This window comes from Setaria italica, chromosome IX, assembly GCF_000263155.2.
Source record: "Setaria italica strain Yugu1 chromosome IX, Setaria_italica_v2.0, whole genome shotgun sequence".
NCBI classification, from domain to species: domain Eukaryota; kingdom Viridiplantae; phylum Streptophyta; class Magnoliopsida; order Poales; family Poaceae; genus Setaria; species Setaria italica.
The window spans coordinates 52,646,861-52,674,311 of NC_028458.1; the positions used below are offsets into that span (position 1 = coordinate 52,646,861).

The window sequence follows — 27,451 nt, forward strand, 5'->3', positions numbered from 1 at the left end:
GCGATCGAAATCCTGATTTTGTGCCTATAATACCTGAGAGATATGCAGCACATCATCCTCCTCGGAGTGCTTCAGATAGTTCAACTCGACATTCTAATGATCGAAGCATGGATAGATTCCGTGATGACATTGCAAGGGCAATATTTCTTTCTAGATCATCGTGATATTGTATTGTTTGTATGGTTGGATGCTATGTGTATCCCCTGAATGTATTATTTTGTCAACAGCACTTTGTAACAACAACCTAATTATTAGCTTACCTATATTTTATATTTATTGTTTTTTTTATTTGACGCAAATCACATTATCAATAGAGTCAACACATAAAACTCATATCTCCAAGCAATACACATATGCAAGGGCGCAATGGACAATTGACATCTTCTATACATTCTAAAAAGCTAGGAGAAGCCGTTTTGCCAAACGTTTTCGTACAAAATAAGCCAGAGCCAGAAAAAGCTGCTTTTCCATACGAGCCAGAGCCAAAGCTGTTTTTTCACGAGCCAGAGCCTTGCCAAACGGACCCTAACTTGGTGCCTGCTGCGCGCGCAGGTGCCATGCGAGGCGAGCGATGGCTCCAGCAGCCCGCGCGTCTTTTATACTCGGCAACCTACCATGGGGTATCTCGAGGTAGTAGATTGATTGGTGGGGGATCGTCAGACCTGTAACTCGAAGGTAAAAGCAAGGACACAAAACGCGGATTTATACAGCTTCGAGCCGCCAGAGTAGTGTAATACCCTATGTCCTGTTTGGGATGTTGTATATTACGCCCTGCGCTTAGGTGTTGTTTGATATTGAGGATTTGGTCCTCTGTTATGGTTCTGCCGATCTAGGTGTTAGGGTTAAAGATATTGTTATCACATGTAACAAATCAATGAGTTGTTTAGAGTCCGGTTCTGATATAGATAGATTAGTTTAATAGTTTATCTACAAGATGTATCCACACACAACAGAATCGGATTCCAACAACTTTATCTTGTAATCTCTTTGGAGTCTTTTAGAACTCATCTATATAAACACGCAACCTGCAGTATGCCAAGATAGGCAACTACAGTTTCACCAATTCTTTCGTGGTAATCAGAGCTATCTCTTCCTGATACATCCACAAAATCAATCTCGAAGATTTGCCCATGGCGTCCTTCTCCTTACCGGTGCAACTTGGGCCGGTTGTCTCAGAAAAGCTCACACGGGACAATTATGTTCTGTGGAAGGCACAATTTCTTCCTATTGTCCATGGCACCCAACTCGTTAGGATCCTCGAAGGAAAAGTTCCTGAGCCAAGCAAGACTCTGGATGTGCTAATCAATGGCAAGAAGCAAGAAGTTCCCAACCCCGAGCATGACTCATGGGTTAGCAAGGATCAACCTGTTAAACTCAATTACCAGGGAAGTGCTAGCAGGAATAGCCACCACGACTACCTCCGCTGAAGTGGAAGGTGCTGAAGACTATGTTCGCGGCGCAATCAAGAGCGCGGGTGACTAACCTGCAGATGCAGCTGTTGACTCTGAAGGAGGGAAGCCTGACTACTTCAGCCTACCTCAACAAGATGCAGAACATCAAATATGAACTTGCAACTGCTGGAAAACCCGTCGGAGATGATGAGGTTGTTACTCATATTCTCAATGGTCTAGATTTTGATTATCAACCTTTTGTATCTTCAATGCTTAGCCGTGGAGATTCCATCTCGTTTTCAGGTCTTTACTCTCAATTGATAGAGTATGATCTTCACCTGGAGATGTTTCAAGAAGCTGGCCAGTTTCAGTCTTCGGCCAATTTAACTTCTCATGGACGCGGTCATTACCGTGGTCGTGGGAGAGGCAACAATGGTGGCCGTGGTGGTCGTTTTAGTCAAGGCCGTGGAGCACAGAGTCAAGGCAGCAGCAGCAATGGTGCAAATCCGTCCAAGAAGAAACCGCAGTGTCAAATCTGCAAGAAAGTAGGACATGAAGCCTTGAGGTGTTGGTTTCGTTATGATGATGACGATCAGCAACAAGGCAAGACAGCAGGCGCTGGCGAAACTAGCTATGGCTATGACACCAACTGATATGTAGATAGTGGTGCTACAGATCATGTGACTAGTGAATTGGAGAAGCTGACAGTACGTGACAAGTACACAGCGCGTGATCAGGTCCATACTGCAAGCGGATTAGGTATGAAAATTAGTAATATTGGGCATACAATTTTTCATACCCCTCATAAAAATCTACACCTTAATAATATTCTCCATGTCCCTAGTTCTCACAAAAATCTTGTCTCCGTACATAAATTAGCTCAAGATAATAATGCTTTCCTTGAATTTCATCCAAATTTCTTTCTCATCAAGAACCAGGACACGAAGAAAAACCTACATCAAGGTAGATGTAAAGGTGATCTATATCCTCTAGCGTCACATTCATCAAGGGAAGGTCCAAGTAAACAAGTTCATGGAGTTCATGGAGTCAATAAGCCGTTCACTTCTAGATGGCATAGTAGGCTAGGTCATCCAACAATTCCAATAGTTGAGAGAATTTTTAGTTCCAATAATTTGTCGTGTGATAGTGTTAAAAGTTTGGAGTCCGTTTGTGATTCATGTCAAAGGGCCAAGAGCCATCAACTTCCCTATTCAATTTTGAATAAATTAAACTTTCGAGTGCTCCTCTTGATTTAATTTACTCTGATGTCTGGGGACTATCTCCTATCTCCATCGTACGTTACACTTATTATGTTAGTTTCATTGATGACTATAGCAAATATACTTGATCTATCTCTTGCGGCACAAATCCGATGTTTTTCAAGTCTTTCAAGATTTTCAAAATCTTGTAGAACGGAAGTTCAACAAGAAAATTCTCTGCATTCAATCTGATTGGGGAGGGGAATATGAAAAATTAAATTCCTTCTGCCAATGCATTGGCATTGCTCACCGTGTGTCCTGTCCACACGCCCATCAACAGGATGGTGCGGCAGAAAGAAAATATCAGCACGTAGTTCAGGTCGGTCTAGCTCTTCTTGCCAATGCCTCTATACCCTTAAAGTTTTGGGTTCAAGCTTTTCTCACTGCCACTTATCTTATCAATCTTCTACCTAGCAAGGTTGTTAATTATGAAACTCCTATTGAGCGACTTCTGCATGAAAAACCCAACTATGAAAACTTACGCATCTTTGGTTGCACATATTGGCCCAATTTATGACCCTACAATGCTAGGAAGCTTTCTTTTTGTTCTACCCAATGTGCTTTCCTTGGCTATAGTTCAATGCACAAGGGGTTCAAATGTTTTGACATCTCTACTGGTCGCATATACATCTCTCGTAATGTTATGTTTGATGAGGCCGTTTTTCCTTTTGCTAATCTTCATCCTAATGTGGGTGCTCAACTTCGCAAGGAAATTATCATCCTCCCTGACTCTCTCTGCAATCCAGTGGATGAAAATTGTTTTGCATCCAATGTTACTAATGCTACTAATACCCCTGGTCTTAGTGATGATACACAGGCAGAAAATTCGGCAGAAGCTAATAGTCAAGGTGTAATTTCCTTTGTTCTTGTCCGGGTGTGTGACGCTTCGATGTCCGTAGAAGATCTGGTTGCGCAGTTCCAGGCAGATTCGGGCGCAGCTAGCAGTGTCGATCCTGGAGCGGATACGATTTTCGGACCACCTGCCACATCCGCGTCCGCACCAGCGCCTAGCTCCAGTTTGCGCTTGACGCGTGGGGAGCAGGATCTTCCCCAACTGACGTGCCTGTCTTTCCCGCGCCTGCGCCCGCGCCTGTTGCCCCCTCCACCATTATCTCGCCAACAAGTGCTCCGACCGGATCTGTTGTGGTGGATTCCTTCCCAGGCGGATCCTCTACGCCTGCTGGTTCATCTAAACTTTTGCCTGAGGAGCCAATGGTACAAATTACACCACTAAGAAGGCAAACCGGATTGCAGAGTGGGATAGTCAGGCCTAAAAAGATGTATGATGGTATGATACGCTATGAATTTTTTTTGTTCTACTGGTGAACTGGAATCCGTACAAGAAGCACTTGAAGATCCTAAATGGCGCCAAGCAATGCAAGAGGAGTATCATGCATTAATACGAAATGGGACATGGCATCTTGTTCCTGAAGAATCAGGTAGAAATTTAATTGATTGCAAATGGGTTTGTAAAATTAAGAAAAGAGCTGATGGAAGTATATACAGATACAAGGCTAGGCTAGTAGCAAAGGGTTTGAAACAACGTTATGGCATTGATTATGAGGACACTTTTAGTCCTATTGTCAAAATAGCTATTGTCAGGCTTGTATTATCTATTGCTGTTTGTAGAGGATGGTGTCTTCGACAACTTGATGTACAGAATGCGTTCTTACATGGTGTTCTAGAAGAGGAAGTTTATATGAAGCAGCTACCAGGATTTGAAGATCCAAGTAATCCAAATTTTGTTTGCAAATTAGACAAAGCTATTTATGGTTTGAAGCAAGCGCCTAGGGTATGGTACTCAAGATTGAGTTCAAAGTTGATTACTCTTGGCTTTGCATCCTCAAACTTCACTTTTCATCTATAAAAAGGGGCATGTGACAATTTATATGCTTACTAGGAAATATGCCCTTGCGTTGCACGGGAGGAAAAAAGCCCCAATATACATCACGCAAAACTTGGGTGATAATGTGATGTTTGTTTCTTAATTATTGGTTTTTCTTCCTAAATTATTGAATATAATTTTTTCTTCCTTTATTTTTTATCTTTGTTGTTTGTTTCTTTTTTTAACGAACTGCACCAGACATTGTGAGTTTACATTGTGAGTTTTTATTGATATAGTATAAAAATACGAGACTATGGTCGTAGGAGGCCATAGGCAAGAAAATAAAAAAGAAAAGAAAGAAACAGCTTATACTTGCCTGGTTGGATTAGAACATCGACACAGGTAACACACAACTCAACCGCCAAAGCCGACCGGTCGGATTGGGACCTCAACGAGACCACACAACTCTACTTGACAACGGCAGCCTTACCGAAAGCCTTATCGCAGCGCCCACCAACAAACCCACTCTCCTATAGTCGTCGAGACCTCACTACGTGATCTCGCGTTGACAGGACCCAAGTTTATTTCTTTTATAACATTGGTTTTTGTTTGATGTAGGTCCTATAGGCTTAAAAAATTGATTAGCACGTTATTCTTATCCCAAAGCCCAAGCATTGTGCCTGTTTTCTTTATCTCACCGGTCTGGGAACCACCACGCAGTTCCCTCGTGCTAATCAGGCAAGATCAAGAACTAATTAGGTGAGATCAAGAACTAATCAATTCCCTCGTGTTTTCTTTTATAATGTTGGTTTTCTATATTGCCGCACGCTTCCTCTTTGGGCTCCTGCACTGCACCCCCATTGTCTTCCCGCTCTGTCACTGCTTCCTCACCAGCCTCTTGCGTTGCATCCCCACCACCACTAACCTGCTCTCCCACTATTGTGTTGTCGATTGTTTGCCGTGTGATTCCTTGCCACTAGATAGATTCGTTGTCATCTGCTGCATCCGGCCTTCGCTGCCTAGCCAGGAGGAGTTGTGTGGTGGTGTTGTAGCTGCGAATGATTGACGTCTAGATGTTGATGTCAAATTTTGTTATTGTTGGTTAGTAGTATTCCTTTGTCCTCTATTTTGTTCTTGGGTGTATTGCTTGGTCGGCAGCCGGTGTCGCGCGTGGATGCCGTGGCGGCTATGGCATGGGCAGCCCAGTGGATGGCGAGGGGGTTGGCGGTGGTGGATGGCGAGGCCAGTGGGGCATGGGCGGATGGCGGATAGCGCGTGATGACGGATTGATTCGTGGGAATCGAGGAAGGGGCGAATGCATCGCGGGCCGCAGAACACACGAGTAGGCGAGGAAGGAAGGGACCTTTTTGCAAATCATCTAGAACTACGTCTGTTTAACTCCAAGGACTGCGGGTTGATTACAAACAAGTTGAGGGACATTTTTCAAGTTGAGGTGGCTTTTTTCTCTTTATCTCTCCGCCTTGCTTCCATCCTCCAGAGCCTTCCATCCCCATTCCTCTTCCTCCCTTCCCCCCAGCCAGAAGGAAATTCCCTAATCCCTCTCTCCCTTTCCCACCCACCCCAAGCAACCAAACCAATCCTCCCCCCAGATCGAGGCCATGGAGTGCGAGCCGGAGGAGCTGGAGTTCCTGGGGGCGGCAGGCATCTACACCGCCTCCACATCGATCCTCCGCGGCCCGCACAGGCCTCTCTTCGTCCGCGTCACCGCCGCATTCGTCCTATTGCTCTCCACCCTCTTCCTCCTCCACATCGCCATTTCCCACACCCTCTTCACCCACATCAACACCGACGACACCGCCCTCGACTCCTCCGTCCCGAGCACCGACGCCCAGTGCTGCCTCCTCTTCTGCCTCGCATCCGACTGGCTCGCCCTCCTCCTCTTCAAGGCCGCCTACCTCCTCGCCCTCCTCCTCCTCTCCCTCCTCGCCACCACCACCGCCATCTTCTCCGTCGCCTTCGTCTACTCTGCCAAGCACGACGTGCTCACCTTCCTGTGGGTGCTCTCCGTCGTGCCCCAAGTATGGAGGAGGCTCGCAGCGATGTTCCTCGCGGCCTTCGCACTCCTCTTCGTGTACCACGCGGTGTTCGTCATCGTCTTCCTTGGGCTCCTCGTCACCGCGGATAACGGGTCGGGGTTCGCAGGGCTGCTCGCGTTCCTCCTTATCGTCGCCTACCTCGTGGCACTCGTCTACATCAGCGTCATCTGGCACCTCGCCAGCGTCGTCTCCATGCTCAAGAACTACAAGGGCCTCACCACCATGCGCAAGAGCAGGGACCTCATTATGAAAAAACTGAGGGACTTTTTTTGCAAATCATCAACGAACTACGGCAGTTTAACTCCCAGGACTGCGGGTTGATTACGAAAAAGTTGAGGGATTTTTTTGCAAAATAACCATGACGGTTGGAAGAAACAACCGCACTTTAATATTAGGTATAGATTTATGTGGATGATATCATTGTCACAAGTTCATCTCCAGAAGCTGTGTTGGCCTTACTTGAGGATTTTAAGAAGGAATTTGCATTGAAAGATCTTGGTGACCTGCATTATTTCCTGGGTATTGAAGTTAAGAAAGAAAAAGATGGTATCCTCCTCTCTCAAGGTAAATATGCGCAGGATTTGGTATGTCTAATTGCAAACCGTCTACTACTCCATTATCAGCTTCAAAAAAACTTTCAAGTCATGAAGGAGAAGTGTTTGGTCCTGAAGATAGCACTCGGTATAGAAGCATTGTCGGAGCTCTTCAATATTTGACATTGACACATCCAGATTTATCATATTCAGTAAATAAGGTTTGCTAATTTTTACGTGCACCCACTACTTTACATTGGACAGCAGTCAAATGAATATTGAGGTATATTAAGTATACTATGAACTTGGGTCTTAAAATTCAGAAATCTATGACTACTTTTATTAGTGGTTTTTCTGATGCATACTGGGCCGGCAGTGTAGATGATAGGAGATCTACAGGTGGGTTTGCAATATTTTTTGGAACTAATCTTGTGTCTTGGAGTGCTAGAAAACAAGCTACAGTCTCCAGATCAGTAACTGAAGCTGAGTACAAATCTATGGCCAATGCAACGGCTGAAATAATTTGGTTGGAATCATTGCTAGCCGAGCTTGGGATTAAAGTTGAACACACTTCTATTTTGTGGTGTGATAATTTGGGAGCAACTTATTTATCTGCTAATCCGGTATTTCATGCTAGAGCAAAGTACATAGAAATTGACTTTCATTTTGTGCGAGAACGAGTTATGAATAAACAGTTTCAGTTTCGTTTTATTCCTTTAGGAGATCAGTTAGCAGAGGGGTTTACCAAAGCACTACCTGTTCGCCAGATAGAGAACTTTGTGCGCAATCTAAATCTCAAGTTGACAGGAGCTTCAGATTGAGAGAGGGTGTTAGTTAAAGATATTGTTATCACATGTAACAAATGAATGAGTTGTTTAGAGTCCGGTTCTGTTATAGATAGATTAGTTTGATAGTTTATCTACAAGATGTATCCATGCACAACAAAACCAGATTCTAACAACTTTATCTTGTAATCTCTTTGGAGTCTTTTAGAACTCCTCTATATAAACACACAATTATGCTAAGATAGGCAACTGCAGTTCCGCCAATTCTTTGACTAGGTACCTCTACCCTCCTTTATATACTCTAGGGGGTGGGATTACTAGTCGGTTACAAGGTAGAACTCCTAGTAGGATTACATGGTATGAATCCTAGTAGGATTACAGAGGAATCCTAATAGGAGTCCATCTTCTTCCTTCCTTGCGGGTACTGGAGATCTATCCCCGACAATGTGTGAGATGGCTCCGGCGGCCTGTGCGCGAGGCAAGCGATAGCCTTCAACCATGGCATGATTGGCGATGAGTTCGGCAGCAAGTGTATGGCAAACAAGGAGCCAAATTGAACCTACTCTGCTCGAAATCAAGTTACTTAGCATCAAAATCGAGCTGCTTTGATGAGGGACCAACAGCATGGTTGACCTTGGACGAGGAGGCGGAGCAGAGCCATCAGCTAAAGCTACAACCATTTATTCTGCATGGAAACAGAAATCAAAGAATCAGGGAACATGAATAAAAGGGGAAGAAGAAACAAGCTAACCAATATCATGCCCGCAAGACGACGCTGTACGAGGTGAGCGACGGCTCGGAGCAACCACGCAACGGCGCCACTTGAAGCAACCATCCCAGCCGCCCCCAATCCAGCTCGTGCAAATCTCCCTCGGCCGCCCTGCCCGGCAAGGTCGTCGACACAGCTACGCCAGCTGCGTTAACCATGTTCACACGTGTTAGTCAATTTCATCCCGATCATAATCCACCTCCATAGATAGGATAGAAACGGTGTGAAATGAGGCTATTATTTTCTATTTCTTTTCCCACCACATTTCCATATTCTAAAACTTAACAGGAAATGATTTCCACCGCTCTCCATTTCCCTTCCCCGCCTCCTATATCCCAATAACCAAACGCCACATGTGTGTCGTATGGCCGGCGTCATGTGCGTGCTGCAGTGTCGAAGAACATGGTGCCATTTGGACACTGTAGAACAACAGGTGGCGCCGGATCTAGACAGCGCATGGTCACGTCACAGGTGTGCGTGCCATGTACTGACTACTGACACAAACTGTTAAAGAAAACTTCGCCGGCATCTTCCCATTTTCCACCGTAGATACCCTGCCTATGAAGCAGTCAAGCCAACGTTCCTGGGAAGACGGCTGGTGCGCCACCTTTGGCGCCAGATCGCACAACTCACCGTTCTCAGCCCCGTAACCCGGCTGGTCTAGTCTGAGCCGGCCATAGTCTAGACTCTAGACCCAGACAAAGCGCCAAGCCACCACGAAAGCCAAGCAGAACAAGCCACCAAACGCCCGGGCTCGCTCAGGGCACCCGCAATGGCGCCGTTATGCTATCTATAAGAGAGCCACGTAGGAGAGGGAGGTAAGAGAGAGAATGTGCTCTCGCTTAACCCAGCGACACTTAGCACGCAGTTCAACGCTCGTGGGCCCGACAACGCCGTTCTCATCCCTTCGTCTCTCTTTGCCTCAATCCGCTAGGATATCGTCGCCATGGCCCCTGCGTCGCTGCTCGTCGGACGGCTTGGGGAGAGGAGCTAGCGCCGGCCGCCGGGACGAGGGCGGGCGGGCGGGCACCGGGAGGACGGCCGGCGGTCCGGGGCAGGGCGGAGCGCGGCCACTGTTGTCGAGGCGCGGGGGCAAGGGTGGGGGCGTGACCGGTGGCGCACAGTCGCCGGCCGCGGACGGCGTGGAGCTGGGCCGCCGCTGCTGGAGCTGAGGATGTTGAAGGAAGACGAAGGAGGGGAGCGGGGCGAGGTGGCGCACGGTCGCCGGCCTTGAGCGGGGCGGAGCACAGTGGAGAGGAGCGCGCTGCCGGGAGCAGGGCGGGGCGGGCGTCGGCAAGCGGAAGAAGAAGAAGCATGCTGTGCTGGCCTGCGGGGACGCATGGCGGCGTGGCGCTCGGTCCAGCCGCGGTGGACGGCGGTGCTGCTAGTGGAGGTATTCTGATGGTGGCCTGGTGGGAACCGGGAAGAGATTTTTGTTCTTCCGTATGAGATGGGAACGAAGGAGTAAAATTGTCAAGACGTTAGGCCCACAATTTTCTTGGGCAGTGTTGCTAGAGATGAACCGATAAAGCGGTTGCCGCTGGTGCTATCTGCAAGTTGAGGTGGCAGGGACACGTAGATACTATAGAGAGCAGTTGCCAATAATTGTTGCGGGTGCCCTCACTGCCTGCAGCAACAAAACGCCAACGCGCGCACGGCGCACAGCCATAACCGCGCGCACAACTCAATGCCAGCGCCGGAAACCGCAAGCACAAGCCAAACGCCCAAGCCCAACCCCAGGGGCCACAGCCCGAGCGACCCGCGCGATCCCCGTCCGTTTTAGCCCCAACAAACCAAAGTATTTGCGGAACGAAACCCCCCACCTGGTGCTCGCTAACCGCGATTGCTTCGCGCATCTGCCGATCCGCGTCGCGTCGCCTTCCGTTCCCTCCCCCGCACCGCGCCACAGCTAAGCCCGCGTGTCCCCAATCATACGTATATACAACCGCGGCCGTGTCCGCTTCCTCCCTCCCTCCCCCGCCTGACCGCCTCCACCCTCCCCTCCCCTCCCGCGCTCGCCCCACCCCGCCCCGCCGCTCGCGGATGCGCCGGCGCGCCCCCGCCCCCAAACCCTAGCCCCGATCCCGATGCCCACGCCGCGCGGGGGGTCGCCGGTCACCGGCGACCGCTACCTCGACCTGCTGGTTCGCTACGTGGCGCGCAACGCGGGCGCGCTGCTCGACGGCACCGTCACCCTGCGCCTCCACCCCGTCGGCCTCCACTACGTCGCCTCCCGCCTCGAGGCGCTGCGGGAGCTCGAGGCCGTTCGGCGCCGGCGCGCCCGTCGACTACCTCCGCGCCTACGTCGCCGACCTCGGCGACCACCGCGCGCTCGAGCAGCTCCGCCGGATCCTACGCCTCCTCACCTCGCTCAAGGTCGTCGCCGCGGGGCCCGGCCGCGACCCGGCGCCGCTCTCGCTCCTGCCCTTCGCGCGCCTGCGCGTCCTCGAGCTGCGGGGCTGCGACCTCTCCACCTCGGCCGCCAGGGGACTGCTCGAGCTCCGCCACACCCTCGAGAAGCTCGTCTGTTACGATTCCACGGTGCGTTTCTATCATCCGCAGCACAATTCGTTTGTATTCCTTGCCTCTGGCGATTCGCGGGGTGGTGACCACAGGCTCTGCTCTGATCCTCAACTACCGTCAGCTATTCTGGGCTGTCAAATGTACCTATTGTTTGATGGTTTGGTTCATCAACAGCTAGTGAAGTACCATTATTTAGCCCCGTTGCTGCAATGCTAGGTCCACACCTTTTGATTCAGTCCTAGATCCAATCCTGTTCATTAATTCTGTTCACTCAGCATGTTTCTGCCATTTTGTTAATCAATTGGATCCTCGTGCTAAGATGCCTCTTCATACGTTTATTGAAGTTTCATTCGGATCTTGCTTGCGGGGTTTAATGTAATGTTGTCTTGAAATCATCATCAAAATGAATGTAGTCCTCGGTAGTTTCTTTGAAGTAGATGGATTGCAGAGCTGCTCAAATTCTGGTCACACATTGGATTATACTACTGCTTGTGCTGCTGAGACCATATATGCAATTGTAACAATCATCTCTGTCGTGCTTGCTGTATTATTCTGTGGTCTAGTTAGCTAGCTTCGGCACTAAGAACTTGTCCAGTCATGTGGTCTTTTAACAGGCATAACATATTGTGATCTGTATAGTGCATGCATCTTCAAATACATCCTTCTTTAAGCTATGAAGAAAATTTTAACTGGAATTTACTGTTCATGCGAGTTTGAGATTAGCAGTGATCTTAGAAACTACCATGGGCATAATGCTTCTTGGATTTCTAATAGCATCTCTTTGTATTGCTTTAATGTACTTTGCTGTTCCATGTTGCTTGCACAAGTATCAGATACCAACCATTGTATATGGTGTGGTCTGTTGGCAGATGGAATATGCAACGAAAATTGAGCATGCATGGAAAACTCTAGTGTTTGGTTGCCGCTATGGTGTATGCAACTTGATTTAGCTTGCCATATTTTAATCTTTAATGGTATACAGTCAGAATGAAAAGCTAGCACCAAAGAATTCATTTAGAGAGATAAGTAGCACTAATCATCCCCTTCATCAGTTGTTTGAATCCATATTATTAGAATGTTTAGCCAAATTCAAATAGTTGATTTCGTGCTACTGCAGGATGCTCTTAGGCATGTCTTCGCTAGTAGAATCATGGATATCAAGGACTCTCCTGTATGGAGCAAACTTTCATATGTCTCATGTGCATCTAATGGCATAGTACTCATGGATGAATCGCTGCAATTGTTGCCTGCAATTGAAACCCTGGATCTCAGTCGCAACAAGTTTGCAAAGGTGGACAATCTGCGGAAATGTACAAAGTTGCGAAATCTGGATCTTGGATTTAATCATTTGCGTTCAATTTCATCTTTGAGTGAGGTAATTGCATTACCTTTATACCCACTCCACAGCATTGCCGCACAGTCTAGCTTATTGTGGTCACATTCTTTTAGTGGTATCTTCAGTTACCTGTTGCTTTCTTGCAGGTTTCCAGTCGAATTGTAAAACTTGTTGTGAGAAACAACGCTTTAACTACAGTACATGGGATTGAGAATCTCAAGTCACTCATGGGGCTTGACCTTTCGTACAATATCATCTCAAATTTCTCAGAGTTGGAAATCCTTGGCACGCTATCTTTATTGCAGAACCTCTGGTTGGAAGGCAATCCTATCTGCTGTGCTCGGTGGTATCGAGCACATGTGTTCAGTTTTTTTCGTAATCCAGAAAATGTAAGTAGTTAACTTCAAACATCCAACTCTCTTTCTTTCCTATAACTTTCCCCATCATAATAGTGTGTTCCGCAGTATTGGAGTAAAGTGACAGCTAATATGTTCCCTGGCCTTTTCTGGTTCAGTTGAAGTTAGATGATAAAGGTATGAACACGCAAGAATACTGGGAAAAGCAAGTACTGTTTGCATGCAGACAAAATCAACCTGCTGGTTATGGATTTTATTTCCCTGCAATGGATGATCATGAAGATGAGGACACGCTAACTTTGAAGATGGTAGGTATCCGTTATTCTGTCGCACCAATTGAACTAAGTTGATAAATTGGATGTAGCATAAAATATTGAGATTCCTTGGTTGGAAATTTTCTGTGTTACTATTCTCTTGCAGTAAAGATAATCTAGCACACATATTGTTGTGACCTGTGTTTTGTTCCATAAATTTGGTTTCTGGTTGATTCATTCAAGATGGCTGTGTATGTGATCATCATTTTTAGAAATTCAAGATGCGCCTTCCATACTTATTTGCAAGATTGAAACAGTGTTGTACTATCCTGAGACCGCATACATTCTTATAGTCCATACGTGACTACTTCGATGATTAACTGACATTGCTTTTCTCGTTCTTATACTGTAGAGAAAAATTTCCCGACTTGCCAGCATAGTGGAGGGAGAGAGAAATCTCTCTGATGATGGTACAGACCAGCAGTCCACCCCCTGTGATAGTGACAGTTCTAAGAAGGATGAAACTGCAGGTGCTGATCATGACATAAGAATTGCTTCATTGATAAACACCGCTGAATTGCTGAAGAAAGAAAAATCAAGTGACTGGCTCCGTGAGTTTAAGGAGTGGATGGATGACAATGCAGACAAAACAGATGGTGAAAACCTATCTGCTGATGTCACCTATGGCAATGGAAGTTATGCTAGACAAAAGAAAAGGCAGAAAGCACACAAGGAGACTTCAAATAACATGTCGGATTTGGTACATGTATCAGAAGGTGGGAGCAGCTCAAACCTTTTGGAGTCGGACTCATCTTTCACAGATAATGCACATTCTGGTTCTAATGGAATCGTCAAAGAATCCTCGAATGAAGTGAATGCAAACCAAGTTCATCTAACGATGCACTTAAATTATTTTCAACGACCTCCTCCCCTTGAGTTAGTAGGTACTTCACATACTGACCCCTTCTCTGAGTTGGAAGATGGTTCAAGAAATATGCTGGCAAATGGAACACCATCCAATACAATGAGCAAGTTGATAGAATCAAGTCCATACAATGCATATCCTAGTCCTCAGTCACCTCCACAATACAAGGAGGACATTCTACACCGCAGACTTTTTCTGGAGGAAGAGTTTTTGCAGATTTCAGGACATCTTCATTCTGTTGGTTCACTCGGTAGTGATAGCAGCTGCAGTGATGATTCTTCGGATGATTTTTGTTCATGCAATTCGGAAGATGATTGTGCAGCAATGCAGACAAAGATGGAGTTGGCTCTTAATGGACAGGTGGCTTTGTTTCCTTTTGTAGATAGTGATCATGAGGGAAACAAGTACTTTTCAGCGGAGAAAAGTTTATCTGACCATTCAGCAGAAGATGAACCAATTCGCACAGATCACAGAGAGTTTGATATTGAGGAGTTTCATGACAGTAACCAGAGGAATGGTCATCTAGGTCAGAATTCAGGCCATCTAGTTGGACAAAAAGGCAAGCAGAGGTTTAAGAGGAGGATATTTGCTTTGAAGAATCATAATGGTACCAAAATAGAAAGTATTAAAATGAATGGCGATCAGGTGGATGAGCATGTTTTAGCTGAAGGAAATGGCCATTTGACATGCGACCCGAGCAAAAGTACTCCCAAGAAAGAAGGCTCTGAAAGCCATTACTCAAGAATTCTGCCTAAGAATGTCAGCACAAATATAACTTCTTGTACGACAGGGGAACACATGATTGTCAAGGATTTCATCAACTTGGAAGTAGCAAAAAATGACAAGTCTGAAACATGTGAACAAGTAGCTTGTTGTGCATACCTGTTTCAGGAAGCGGGCGCTTTAGTCCAAAGGTGAGAACCATTTTCTCTGTGTTCACCAACCCTAGAAATATTACAAGCTAACATTGATGAACAGATTTTGCATTGGCTAATAAACTAGAATGTACCAGATTAATGGCTTGAGTAATGTATTCATTCGCAATGATTATCATTAAAAGATTTGGGAGTAATATTTTGTAGAACTCCTGTGGATAATATGTAGCATTCCCTCTGTCCAACATTATAAGGCGTATTTTGAAATGTATAAGTCTTCAAAAGTAGATTGTGACCATCAATTTCTCTTACAATGTACTAAAAAGAACTTCAAATGGAAATCTACTGATGTAACTTTTGTACTACGTGTGGTTATAATTTGTGGTCAAAACTGATGAAATCAAATACACTTTACATTGTTGGATACAGGGAGTCTGTTTGTATAATTTAACAGGTTAAGGATTGAGTACATCAGATCAGATGAATGTAGTCAGTAGTCACCGCCTTTTCTGCCATAGCTATTTTTGTATTTGACAAAGACACCTGTGTGACACTTAGAAAAATGCAGTTCTTTGAGTTACTACTGTGTAGAATTTTTTTATGTAAGTGCTTGTGAGATAATTAAATTTCAAAATTCTTATGGTGAATTAGTGAAATAAAACATCACAGTAGTTGATGTTGCAACACTTGGCGTGTTCTTTCGCTGTAGGTGCTTAACCCATTCTCTTGCATATTATCGGGTAACTTGCATTCAGCTGTTTTTATTCTTCAATGCATTAAGCAGTTACCAATACTTGTTCGAAGCAAAAATGCTAGCTTTATTTATTTATAAGTTATAGTAATGCTCATGTTCTACTTAATCCTGGACCACATTTCTTAAAGGCCACACTTTAAGTTACTGATATGAAGAAACTGGAAATTTCCTGGATGTGCAGTCAGCCTGTAATCTATATCACCATCCCTCCTCCCTTTTTTCTACGGTCACAATACTCTGACAGTTGTTCTCTTGCTTTCTGTAGAGAGGTAGCCTTGCTGCAAAGTTCTCAAAACAAATTGTATGTCCTGCTACTTGATATGGTTTGTGATGGAAAAGGTTAACTACTTATTTTTGTACATATTGTTTATTTTTCCCATCTGAATCTTGTTTCCAGTTTCCTTTTTTTGTTTGACTATTGTAACTGGTCATTTACATAGACATGCCTGATAGAAATTTGTATTCCCCATATCTCTATTTCAGGCCTTTGTTATCTCCATAATTTCTAACATACTCATTAATTTACAGAAACCAAGCCAAGAGTTTTGGGCAGCTATACTCTGGAAAGTCTGGAAAAGGTTTCAATTGGGCTGGGACTACAGGCACTGAGGTCAGTTAGCATATCGATCGATAGCAATGGTGGCATGGCTTACATGAGGCTTTCTGTTTTGCAATCTCGCAGGGTACACATGGTAGACGATACAACTCATCTATTCTTCACACGGACTTCCAAGGAAGCACAAGATGTACTTTGGCTCTTGAGTGTAACCAACACCAACTTCCCCAAATTAAACCATGAGATACATTTGCAAAGGTATGGCTTCCGCAATCACCACAAACAAACTTCTTTTTGAGCCACCGAACACTTTATTTTGTTTGTTGCAGCTTCTTTCCATTTTTCTTATTATGCTTGTTTGTGCAATTTAAATGGCAGTTGGGAGAACATCCAAGTTAAATTGTTCGAGAAATGTATATGTGGATCTGCAAAGAAGGGAATATTTCTCTACTCTATGTTGATGTTCTGGAGGAATGATGCTGAAGGTACCATGGTCTGGTGATGGGTGATGAAACATCACAGCATTTTGTTGATGGAACACATCAGAACTACCTTTCCATTCTTTATAGTTTGCATCCTAACAAAATAGGATATACTGCAAACACTGGGCACTTCTTCAGTTCTTCTTTAGCCTTATGTTAACTTCAGGTTCAATATTAAGTCATAACATAAGCCACTGTTGGCTAAATCTTAGTAAAAATCAAGTAGATGTACCTACCGTAAACTTATATACAAATCCAATCATGTGAACTTTCCTCATGAACTCTTGGTTGTTGCATGTCCCAAATTTCACTCTAACTTCAATTGATCATTTCCTACTGCACTTGTATCTTCTTGATTGCTCTTACAAGTTGCTGAAACATTATTGACCATTTTTCTTCTGCAGACGACTCCTTTTTTATCAGATCCATATTTGTCATTGAAGGATCAATATTGGTGTGCATTGAGGACCTAGATCAGTTTGGTCGTGTACCTGATGATTCAGACCCTCCATACTTTTCTCTTGATGCATCTTGTTCTATTAACAATATTCAAGAAGTGGTAAGTTGTGCTTGGCTTTTAGCAATTACAATTTATCTGGTTTACTCCATGATAATTTGCAATATTTTTATTTTCATAAACCTTTTGTTAACTCTGTTTTCTTTGAATATTTACATGGGCATTGTTTTCTGTTTAGCAGAAATAACTTGTTTAAGCCAGTCACTAAATAAGAAGCACTCTTATGGTTCCAAACTTTACGTCTTGATTATTTTCATACTGAGGAATCTTGATAGCTTTCTACAAACTTTTATATGCTTTCTATAAAAGCTGGGTGACCCTGTTTCAGGAAAAAAAACTTGATAGCTTTCTCATCTGAGAGGAATATAACCTTTCACTTTAGCTATGCGACTCAAATTTTCAACTGTTGCTACTCTTACTTGCCTAACCATTATTAAAATTAAAAGAGGAAGCTAGAAAACATCTATAGTTTGTTGCCATCCGTAAGCTATATGGTTGCAAAGCTCGTTGATGTTGGATGTAGATAAAAGAATGCAATTTAAGGTAAACCTGTCAGACTGATGCAACCGGTATAACCATATGGTTAGCAATATTTTTTTTTAAAAAAGGGGTTCTAGGTACATAATGGAGGTTTTTGGGGATACATGCAATTTCTTCAAATGAAATCAATTTGCATCTTTTTTTCACATTTTTCTCAAGAAGTAAATTGCTTATTCGGAGATGACAAAGTTAGGGGCCATGGCCAGCTGTTAGTGCTAAGAAAAATTTTTATATTCACACAAGCTCTACTTTTACAAGAAAGGTCAAGGAAGAATGTTTCTTTTAGTTTTTACCTTAGTGAGTTGATCTTGAAATCATAGTTCTAAAGGCTCTTTCATATAGGGGTGGACAGAAAAACTGGTGACCAAATCCCAAACCAAAATACCCAAAACCAAGACCGAAAAGACTGAAATCTCGGTCTCCGATCCTGATTTTGGTTATTGCTCCAAGATGACCGATTTATTTATGTTGAGTTAGGTCACCACCATCCGTTAACCGAACTGACTGAGCCGTGGGGATGAGCTTTCTTATCCTTATCTATCTGTGCTCTTCTCCACAAAGCAACCAGCAGCTGCTGCTCCCCCTTCCTCTTCTCTCCTCTCTCTTGGATCTCTCCTTCAATCAAACTAGCGCAGAACTGCAGATCCATACCGCCAGCCTCTCCTTTCTTCCCATGTCATCTCTTCCTCTTTCTCCCGCGGCTGCAGCATCAGAACAAGCAAGCAACAGCCACCCATCGCCTCTGTCGATCCTCTTCTCCCACATCTCATTTTTCTTCTCTGCCTCCCAGACAGAGCAGCTCAGCTCACAGCACCACCACCACCCTTTCCTCTCAGAAGCAAAACCAAACAGGAAGCCCCTTCTCACTTGACATCTCTCCCCATGGCAGCAAGTTCTGCGAGAGGATGGGGGCGAGCAAGCAGACCGTGGATGAGCTAGTGGTGGACAACAGGGGCAGCAGAGAGAGTGGGGCTGCAGGGGGCTGGATAGGGCAGCGAGTGGGGGTGCGGGATGTGGGCTCGGTTTGGATCTGACCAAAGACCGAGCAAAAAAGTCGGGTACCCGAACTATGGGTTAGAGAAAATTTTGGCAGTAGTTCGGGTAACACTTTCAGTTGACCGAATTTTTAAAAACCCAAAATAACTGGACTGCAGCCCTGACCAAATGCCCACCCCTGCTGTTATTCATGGCTGGGATGTAGGTGCTTGTGCTTTTCCTTTTTTTTTTCCCGCTACATAAACTTTGCAAGATCATTCAAAAAGTTGATATTTACTGCAATGTATACATTCAGGTCATGGATCAGCGCAACGGCAAATGTTTGACATTGATTTTGGATAATCATAGGCAAGAAGAGTTTCACAATAGCATCCAGAATCCGAGTAACAAGCAGTCTGATGAAATTGATGCGGTACATACATGGAAACTTGAGTGGTTCTCTGAAGAAGCACTTCTGAAGTTCATTTCTGTACTTAAGGCTCTTTACTCGACAGCAGCAGCTTCATCTTTACCTGTTAAGTGTATATCCTGATAATGTTGGTTCTTGTAGTTCTGCAGTGATTTCATTCGTTCTTTTTGGGGCTGTTTGTAGCTGTTGATTTGTATAGTTTGATAGTTAGGTTCTAGGTTTGTGCTCGATGTATTCTTTGTAGTTAGTATAGAAAGTTTTCCCGCCCTGAAGTTGTACAGCACAGTGCTAGAAGTGAGTGTAAATGAATGGGGTTGCAATTTTGGCAAAAGCGGTTTTGAAAACGTTAGTTTCAGAACCTCGGGGGGTGTTGGGGTCCGGGTGTTGGATATTGTCGCAATGATGGACTGAAAAGACAATTGTACTGGCTTGATCAGGAATTCAAAGGACATAGACAAAGTGAAAAAAAAAATCATTGGCAGCTCCTGTTGCAGAGGATCTAACCCTGCCGGGGTGCTTGGCTGCCTGCTATGATTTCTACATAGTACTCGTACTACACTCTTGATGTAACAAAGGAAAAATCATGCTGAAACACTGAAACTAGCATTACAGGTCTTACACCAGTGCAGTAACTAATACACGTTACACTTCTGTCGCTAATTTGCTACCGTTTTTTGGTTCGTCCTCGGCAACCCCACCGGCGCACCCATTAGCCGTCGCCAGCATGTGAAGCCGCGACGGTATCGGCGGCAGTCCAACATCAGTAACACCTTCGAGCTGCTGCACAACGAGCCCCATGGTCGGCCGGTCGCCTTCATCATCCTGAATGCACCAGCACGCGACCTTGCAGACCCTCTCAAGCTCCTCCACGTAGGCATCCCCGGCCAGCTTCTCGTCCAGCAGGCCGACCACGTCGCCCGCGTGCAGCTTGACCGCGGCGTGCACCGGGAAGTACACGGCGGAGCGGCCCCCCTCCTCCGAGGAGCCGTTGTTCCGGCGGCCCGAGACGAGCTCGAACAGCAGCAGGCCGAAGCTGTACACGTCGGCCTTGGCGGTGACCGGTGCGCCCGCGAGCCACTCCGGCGCGAGATAACCCATCGTGCCCCGCATGGTGGTCAGGACGCGGCTGAACTCATGGCCGACGAGCTTGGCCATGCCGAAGTCCGCGAGCTTCGCGCCCAGCTCCTCGTCGAGGAGGATGTTCTCCGGCTTGATGTCGCAGTGTATGATGCACTCCCGGCACTTCTCGTGAAGGTAAGCCAGGCCCCTGGCCACGCCGACCGCGATGCCAAACCTCTGGCTCCAGCTCAGGAACTTGGAGCCCGAGCTGTTCTTGAACAGGTACGCGTCCAGCGAGCCGTTGGGCATGTAGTCGTACACGAGAGCCCTCTTGTTCCCCTCAGAGCAGAAGCCACGGAGTCGCACGAGGTTGATGTGGTGGATCATGCCGAGGGTGACCACCTCGGCGCGGAACTGCTTGTCGCCCTGCCGCAGGCCGTCGAGCTTCTTGACGGCCACGAGCGTCTTGTCGGGGAGAACCCCCTTGTACACCGACCCGAAGCTGCCGCTCCCGAGCTTCTCCGTGAAATCCCGCGTCGCCGCTTTGACGGCCTGGTAGTCGAACAGCAGCAGCGAGCCCTGCACCGCGGTCACCTTGCCCTTCCCCCGCCGCTTCCGCAGCACCACCGCCACCGCGACAAAGATTATGAGGCACGCCAGTAGTAGGACCACGACCGACACCGAGCTACTGAGGATCACCATAGACTTCCTCCAAGAATGCGCAACCGCCGCAGGCGGTGGCGCCTCCGAGGCCGCGACACGGAGGTGAAGCACGGCCCCCGCGACGCCTTGGTCGCCTTGATCGTTGGACGGGAGTCTCCTCAGGTTCACGAGCTCGCCGTTCCACACCAAGCACTTGGCTCCGTCGTAGAGGTACGCGGTGCACGAGCAGTCTCGCTGGCAGGCGACCGCGCACGCCTTGTCGCTCCGTGCTCCGGCCGCCGCCTCCGCCGAGCCGTTCGGGAGCTGCACGGCGTACGGCATCTTGAGGAACCCGTCGCTGGGGCATTCCAGCACGGTCCGCCTCGCGCACCCCGACGCGGTGTTCCCCAGCGCCCACTCCCCCTGTGACTGGGGCGCGAAGGCCGCCGCGGGGCACTCGCACGCGGGGCTGGTGGTGTTGCTGCACACGCCGAAGGGCCCGCAGGATCCGTACACGTCGCACGCGTCGTGGGGCTCGGAGCAGAAGAGCACCCAGTCCCCTCCCTGAATCCACTGCCGCCGACGCATCTGCCCGTTCACGTAGAGCACGAAGTTGCCGATGCCCATGGGCTTCCGGTCGTGGTAGCTGAAGAAGTTCACGCTGGCGTTCGGCGCGTAGGGGACGCCGACAAAGTAGCCCGACCGCATCTCCGGCACGTTCTCGAACACCTCGCCGTCCCACAGGCCGGTGGTCCAGTACTGGTGGACACCGCCGGCGAGCAGGTCGAACTTGGCTTGCCCTTGCGGGTCGATCACCATGGAGAACGCGCCGGGCGCCGGGTTCTCAGAGTCCGTCCACGACGTGAGGAAGCTGTGCACGCCGCGGGCCCTGTCGTAGCCGAGCCTGGCCCCGGGGAGCCATGTGTCCGTGGGGTGGTCGAAGCTCTGCCACACCACGGGGCCCGACGCCGATGCCGTGGCGTTGCTCCGCACCACGAGGTTGCCGTCGTCCTGGAGCGTGGCGACGGTGGCGCGCGGGGACGAGGTGGCGGACGCGTTCGACGACCACAGCAAGGTGTTCGATGGCGTCACTTGGACGACAAGGAGCTCGCCGCGGTCGCTCAGCGTGAAGCGAGAGGCTGACGGCTCGAGGATCGGGCGCTCTCGGTTGGCCACCCACACGACCGTTTGCTTGGAGACCTTCTTGAACCAGATGCCGATGTAGTACTTCTTGGACTTGCCGGGGGAGAAGAGGCCGAGCTCAAAGTTGCCGCCCTTGGAGACCAGCGTCTGGTTCCATGGGAGGGACTGGCCCAAGGTGAGGGTGTCGATGGCGCCGGTTGTTTGGAGGTTGAAGCTGGAGAGGAGCAGGAAAACGAGGATGAGCATGGTGGCTTGCAGTTGCAGCTCCTACAGTAGGAGCTAAGAATTGTTGGTCTTATTTTGTTGTTTCAGATACAAGAAGTAGGCTGAGGCAAGTATATGTACAGCTTGACGCAACTTGAACTGGATTCCACTGTTTTTGGCAGCCGTGGGACCCCTCGATTGTTTCCTCAACAGTCAACAGTTTTTTTTAAATAAAAAGGAGCACAAGCACTGTTAATTCATTTAAGAATGGGGAAGAAGGTCCAAATTACAATAAGTTCAATATTACATAAATAAGATAAGCTCATACAACAATAACATAAGAATAATGAGAGTTCTCTAACCCACCGATGGGTACCGCACGCCCTAAGGCAAGCTGACATCTTCCTGAATCTGCAAAGACTTGATCAGGTTTCATGCTCTTCCCTTCAAATACTCTCCTATTCCTCTACTTCCAGATGTTCCATGCCGTATATAATCGCTACAACTGGTAGTCAACAGATTCCCGTCTTGTTGAAATACCAAGGCTTTTTGCAAAACAATGGCAAGAGCTTTGCAAATTCACTGAACATGAGAAGAAGGGGTAACAAAGCAAGTATTAGCACCAGATCTTTTTTAGGTTAACTGTGACAGCCTTAAACATCATAACGACACAGGAGGTTGATGGCCCTTCGTTCCAAATTGTAGGTCGTTTTGTCTTTTCTAGGTTTATAGACATTATTATGCATCTAGATATAACTATATATCTAGATGCACTAAAAAATCAAAACGACCTACAATTTGAAATGAAATGGAGGAAGTACTTTAGTCGATATAATCAATGTAGGATATAAAAAGATCTTTAGAGATACACTTTGACCATCAATTTGTTTTACAATATATCATCACCTGCTACAAAATCAGTGTCGAGGACATTTGGAATACGAATTTATTCATATAGCTTTTATTAGTAAAAAAAATTAAGACTTTCGAAATCCTAGTATGACTAAGGGAGGGCAATACTTTAGAAGAAGAAAAAAGAGTGGCAATTGACATTGTCTTACATCCAAATCTGCCTCAAGAAGTAAAGACTGATGCAAACATTCAAAATTCAAGTTAACCGTCAATTTTTGTAGTCACTATAATGTGTTGAACAAAACTCAAAGCATTTTTTTCAGTAGGCTCTTACTCCCTCCGTTTCAAATTATAAGTTATTTTAATTTTCTTAAAGAGTTAAACCATTTTATTTTTGACCAAAACTATAGAGAGGATCACAAAGATTTATGGCACTGAATAGATATATTATGAAAATATATTTAATGAAAAACCAATGATACTTATTTGGTATCATGAATATTAGTACTTTATTGTATAAATCTGGTCAAATTTGAGATGTTTTGACTCTCAAAAAAATTAGAATAACTTATAATTTGGAAGGGAGCACGTACTACGCCCTCGTCGCCCAGCTGTAGCATGCGGCATCATATCGTTGTCTTCGTTAAGCTAGTCCTATATGAGAAGAGATTAGTAGAGAGAACGCGTCAATGAGCCATAGGGGGTGTTTGGATCTTTAGTCCGGACTAAAATTTATATCACATCGAATATTCGGAGCTAATTATAAAACTAATTACACAGATGGAGGCTAATTCACGAGATGAATCTATTAAGCCTAATTAATCCATCATTAGCACATGTTTACTGTAGCATCACATTGTCAAATCATAGATTAATTAGGCTTAATAGATTCGTCTCGCAAATTAGTCTCCATCCGTGCAATTGATTTTATAATTAATTTATATTTAATACAAACATTCGATGTAACATGAATTCTAGGAGGGACAAAAGAACCAAACGGGGTCATAATGCAGCAATCGATATGTCGTGTTCTTAACTTTATAGAAGTCGTCCGGAAAAGAGCAGCATCCACCTCTACGCGGTGTGTGATTGGAAATTTGGAATTCCCTCCCTTTCTCCCTACTATAATCTCTTTCGTTTTCCGGCGTGTATCTCTCCTTTGACCTTTTCATCATCATCTGCATGCTGTAGCGCGAAGCTATCATCAGCGCTTTATAGTTATTACAGTTGGTTACCTGTCGCTATGAACTTGAAGCCCTGCATCGACGATCGACGGAACCCACGGGGCCACGGGAGATGGACCGGATCAAAAGATTATTTCTTCATCACGCATGGGGGCGTTTGGCGTTATCCCTTTGCGTGCGAGGATATTTTTTCCACCTTCATCACGCTTTGACGTGCGTCGTCCTCGCGACCTCGTCCCCGCTCAATCAATGCAACAGCAACAAAAACCTTGGCGATGGGAAAAGGACGTGGCGGAGTACGTAGCCCTACTACTCCAGAGGGGAAATGTGGCAGACGATTCCGGCACGTCAGAGGTATACACGCGCGCGGACGCGATGATGATGAGGCCGGTCGTCGTTTCACTCCATGAAAACCCAACGAGGCAACGACGGACCTCACCTTGACGCCAAGAGCGCCGCTGCCCGAACGGCCGATCAAGTGCTGAGTTGCTCCGCCATCAAACGGCGAAGCAAACAGCTCGGCGGCTGGTCCGTCCCCTCGGAGGTTCAGGGTGGAGCTGGAGCCGGCCGTGGGTGCCCCAGCTCGGTTCAAATCGAGGAGAACCAGCTCGGCTACCGGTCTTAATTGCATTGCATTTGATGTGACCCGATGGAGGAAAAAGGCTGGAATAATCACCATGGGTAATTGCTGGTGGTTGGGAGTTGCCTTGCATGTCGCGGTGAGCTACAGGCTAATCCGAGCGATGCATGTTGCTGAGCAGCAGCGTTTTGTACTGCTTGATGACAGTGATAGCATGCCTGCTTTCGTTTTCTCACCGGAGGAAGTCAGTCTGAGTCCTCCTGTAGCAATATTTTGTGCTCCGGACATCTCGGCATGTTCCCGTTGAGGAGTTGACGCAATAAGAAATGAGTTTAGTTGAGAAAATGGGCCGTGCCATTTGATTCGCTGAATCACTGCGCCACAATAAATGCTGGACACTCGCAATGAGTTTAGGGCTGTCACAACAAGAAATGAGTTTAGTTAAGAAAATGGGCCTCATTCTCTTGAATGGGTTTAGGAAGAGACAACCCATGACCGTGCCTCATAGTTTGAAAGGGCTCAGGCAAGCCAGCCCTGGATGGGCCTTTGTCAACGATTCGGACTAGTGTGGGCCAAGCACACAGTGATAAAGGACGAGGTTATTCTACAACAGAAATTAATATAAATGTTTATACTTCATTTTAAAAAACCAATTCATAGCTGCTAATATGAGCTTCCAGTGCTAATTCTAGCCGCATTGCTTCTATGTAATTTTAAATAGAAGTATAAACGATTACCAATGTACAGAGGTTCGTAAGAAGGTCCACCAGATTAACATGCTTCTCGATACGTTTAAGAGCGGTACTTGTAGAGCACAGCGTCTTGCGTTCCAATTGGGAAAAGAGTTAGGATTGTAGGTAGATGCGATTATTTTTGTTTTACGAATTTTAGTTCACATTTAACCAAAAAAACAAGTGAGGATAATTGCTTATCTCAAAGATAGTCAAATGGATGAGATTTCTGGATTGGAACCTCCACAGAAGATAAGGCATCAAAATTGCGCACAGTTTAATCACAGTCGATCATCTGGGGAAAGGATCCTCATATCAACTTAATATCCGTATTCACCAAACAACCAAAAAATTAGAAAGTTCAGCCAAAAAGGGGGGAAAACGAAACGGTGAACTACTAGATGGATCAGATTTCTGGCTTGAAATCCTCCTCCGGTGAGAAGGTATCACAATTGCGCACAGTATAATCCTAGTCGATCATCTGGGGAAAGGATCGTCATTTCCAATCAATATCTTTAATCGCTAAAATAATTAGGCCCAGAAAAACAGGAGTAAAAACAGATATAAACGGAAATCATCCTACAGAAACAAATTTTAAGAATGCTTGATGGATCAGATTTCTGGCTTGAATCCTACTCCTTGGAGAACGGATTACATGTGCGCACAGTATAATCATAGTCGATCAGCTGGGGAAAGGATCCTCACTTCCATCCAGATTTCTTAACCGGAAACAACAAATAAGCTAATGGTCCATCGACTAACAAACATCGACGAAAAAAAAATTGTCATAGGTTGATTCAATATGCAGAGTCAGATTCAAAAGTGTCAATCAGCAAAGGCCGCGATTAGAGCGGACCTAAGACTGGGGCGACAAAATCACATCATCATCCTCGAATTCTCCATGTTCAAAGAAGGGATGAGGCAAGATTCCCAAGAAGGCGAGAACAATATCTAATCTACGAGAAACATTCACATAATGACTGATGCGACAATTTGCAGTTTAACTAGTAAAGTCGAAGAGACGTTAAACGCTGCATCGATTGCGCTTACAGGGAACAAGCTCTCGGTTAAAGGCCACGGTTTTCCACAAGCCAAGATCCATCGGAAGAGGCATTCAGCCGTCCCCTTTGCCACGCTCCCCGATCTTACCGAATCCTTCTACCTCGTCCTCTTGCCTAAGAATAAAAGAGTTCTTAAACAAGAGAGCGAGATTTCACGAGGAATCGGCAAGAAGAAGAGCGAAAAGACTAAGGGAAGGTAGAACGCACCCTTCTTCCGGCCTTAGTTTCAGTGTGGTTAAAGCAAGAATAGTCATCATCGAGCCATCGATTGGTTATCCCAGCACAATAGCACAGCAATCAATTCAACAAAAACTTCTTGACCGATAACAGACATGAAAATAGAAGAAATCAACAAATCTAGCAGAAGAGAGGCGAATTGTTGGACCTACGAGAAAATGCGAGAATCTATCGGAAGAAGCCGCATGTCCAGAGGTCCAAAGGTATGCTCTGGCATCTCTTCGCAAACAAAGCCAAGGATCCGCTCGGCGGCGACCCAGGCGATTTCTAAACGCGAAGAATGCTCAGCAAAGCGGATCTCAGAGAAAACGAGAGCAAATTCGCGAAAAAAAACGAAAAGAGAGAATACGTGCGGCGCCTGGTGCTTTGGATCCGAAGTTAGGGACGAAGACGACGGCGGCGGGGAGGGCGAACAATCAGGTTGGTGTAGCGCATCATTATATAGGGCCTTGGCTAGGGCGTGCGCACGGCTGCTCGGATAAATTACATTCATACCCTTACAGCCTCATGGGCCAAGATGTCGTTGTGTTCGGCCTAAGCCGGTGGAGTTTAACGTTCTGTTGGAGCTTGGACTGGAAATACGATGGGCCTGTCGCATCTCCCTTTCAGACACAGA

At 46.2% G+C, this 27,451-nt stretch overlaps 3 protein-coding genes and 1 long non-coding RNA gene across 4 annotated transcripts; 2 read left to right on the top strand and 2 right to left on the bottom strand.

Moving 5' to 3' along the window:
• The first annotated feature begins 6,094 nt into the window (after nt 1-6,094).
• Nucleotides 6,095-6,853, top strand: LOC101782706. Its single transcript, XM_004987048.1, has one exon. It carries the CDS (start codon nt 6,095-6,097, stop codon nt 6,851-6,853), a length of 759 nt encoding a protein of 252 aa, XP_004987105.1.
• A 3,779-nt stretch (nt 6,854-10,632) lies between these two features.
• On the top strand, nt 10,633-19,502 carry LOC101760296. Its single transcript, XM_022823602.1, is given in 12 exon segments — nt 10,633-10,886; nt 10,888-11,160; nt 12,260-12,517; nt 12,625-12,867; nt 12,993-13,142; nt 13,501-14,927; nt 15,908-15,981; nt 16,171-16,252; nt 16,325-16,456; nt 16,577-16,683; nt 17,085-17,239; nt 19,029-19,502. Coding segments are annotated over 12 exon segments (3,318 nt in total). The 5' UTR covers nt 10,633-10,706; the 3' UTR covers nt 19,266-19,502.
• A 48-nt stretch (nt 19,503-19,550) lies between these two features.
• On the bottom strand, nt 19,551-22,331 carry LOC101759877 (G-type lectin S-receptor-like serine/threonine-protein kinase At2g19130). Its single transcript, XM_004985107.2, has one exon. It carries the CDS (start codon nt 22,230-22,232, stop codon nt 19,785-19,787), a length of 2,448 nt encoding a protein of 815 aa, XP_004985164.1. The 5' UTR covers nt 22,233-22,331; the 3' UTR covers nt 19,551-19,784.
• Nucleotides 22,332-25,813: 3,482 nt separating this feature from the next.
• On the bottom strand, nt 25,814-27,230 carry LOC111255778. Its single transcript, XR_002675727.1, has 2 exons — nt 27,185-27,230; nt 25,814-27,102 (listed from the first exon to the last, which is right to left on the bottom strand). It is a non-coding gene; the product is annotated as an uncharacterized LOC111255778 (long non-coding RNA).
• Nucleotides 27,231-27,451: the final 221 nt, after the last annotated feature.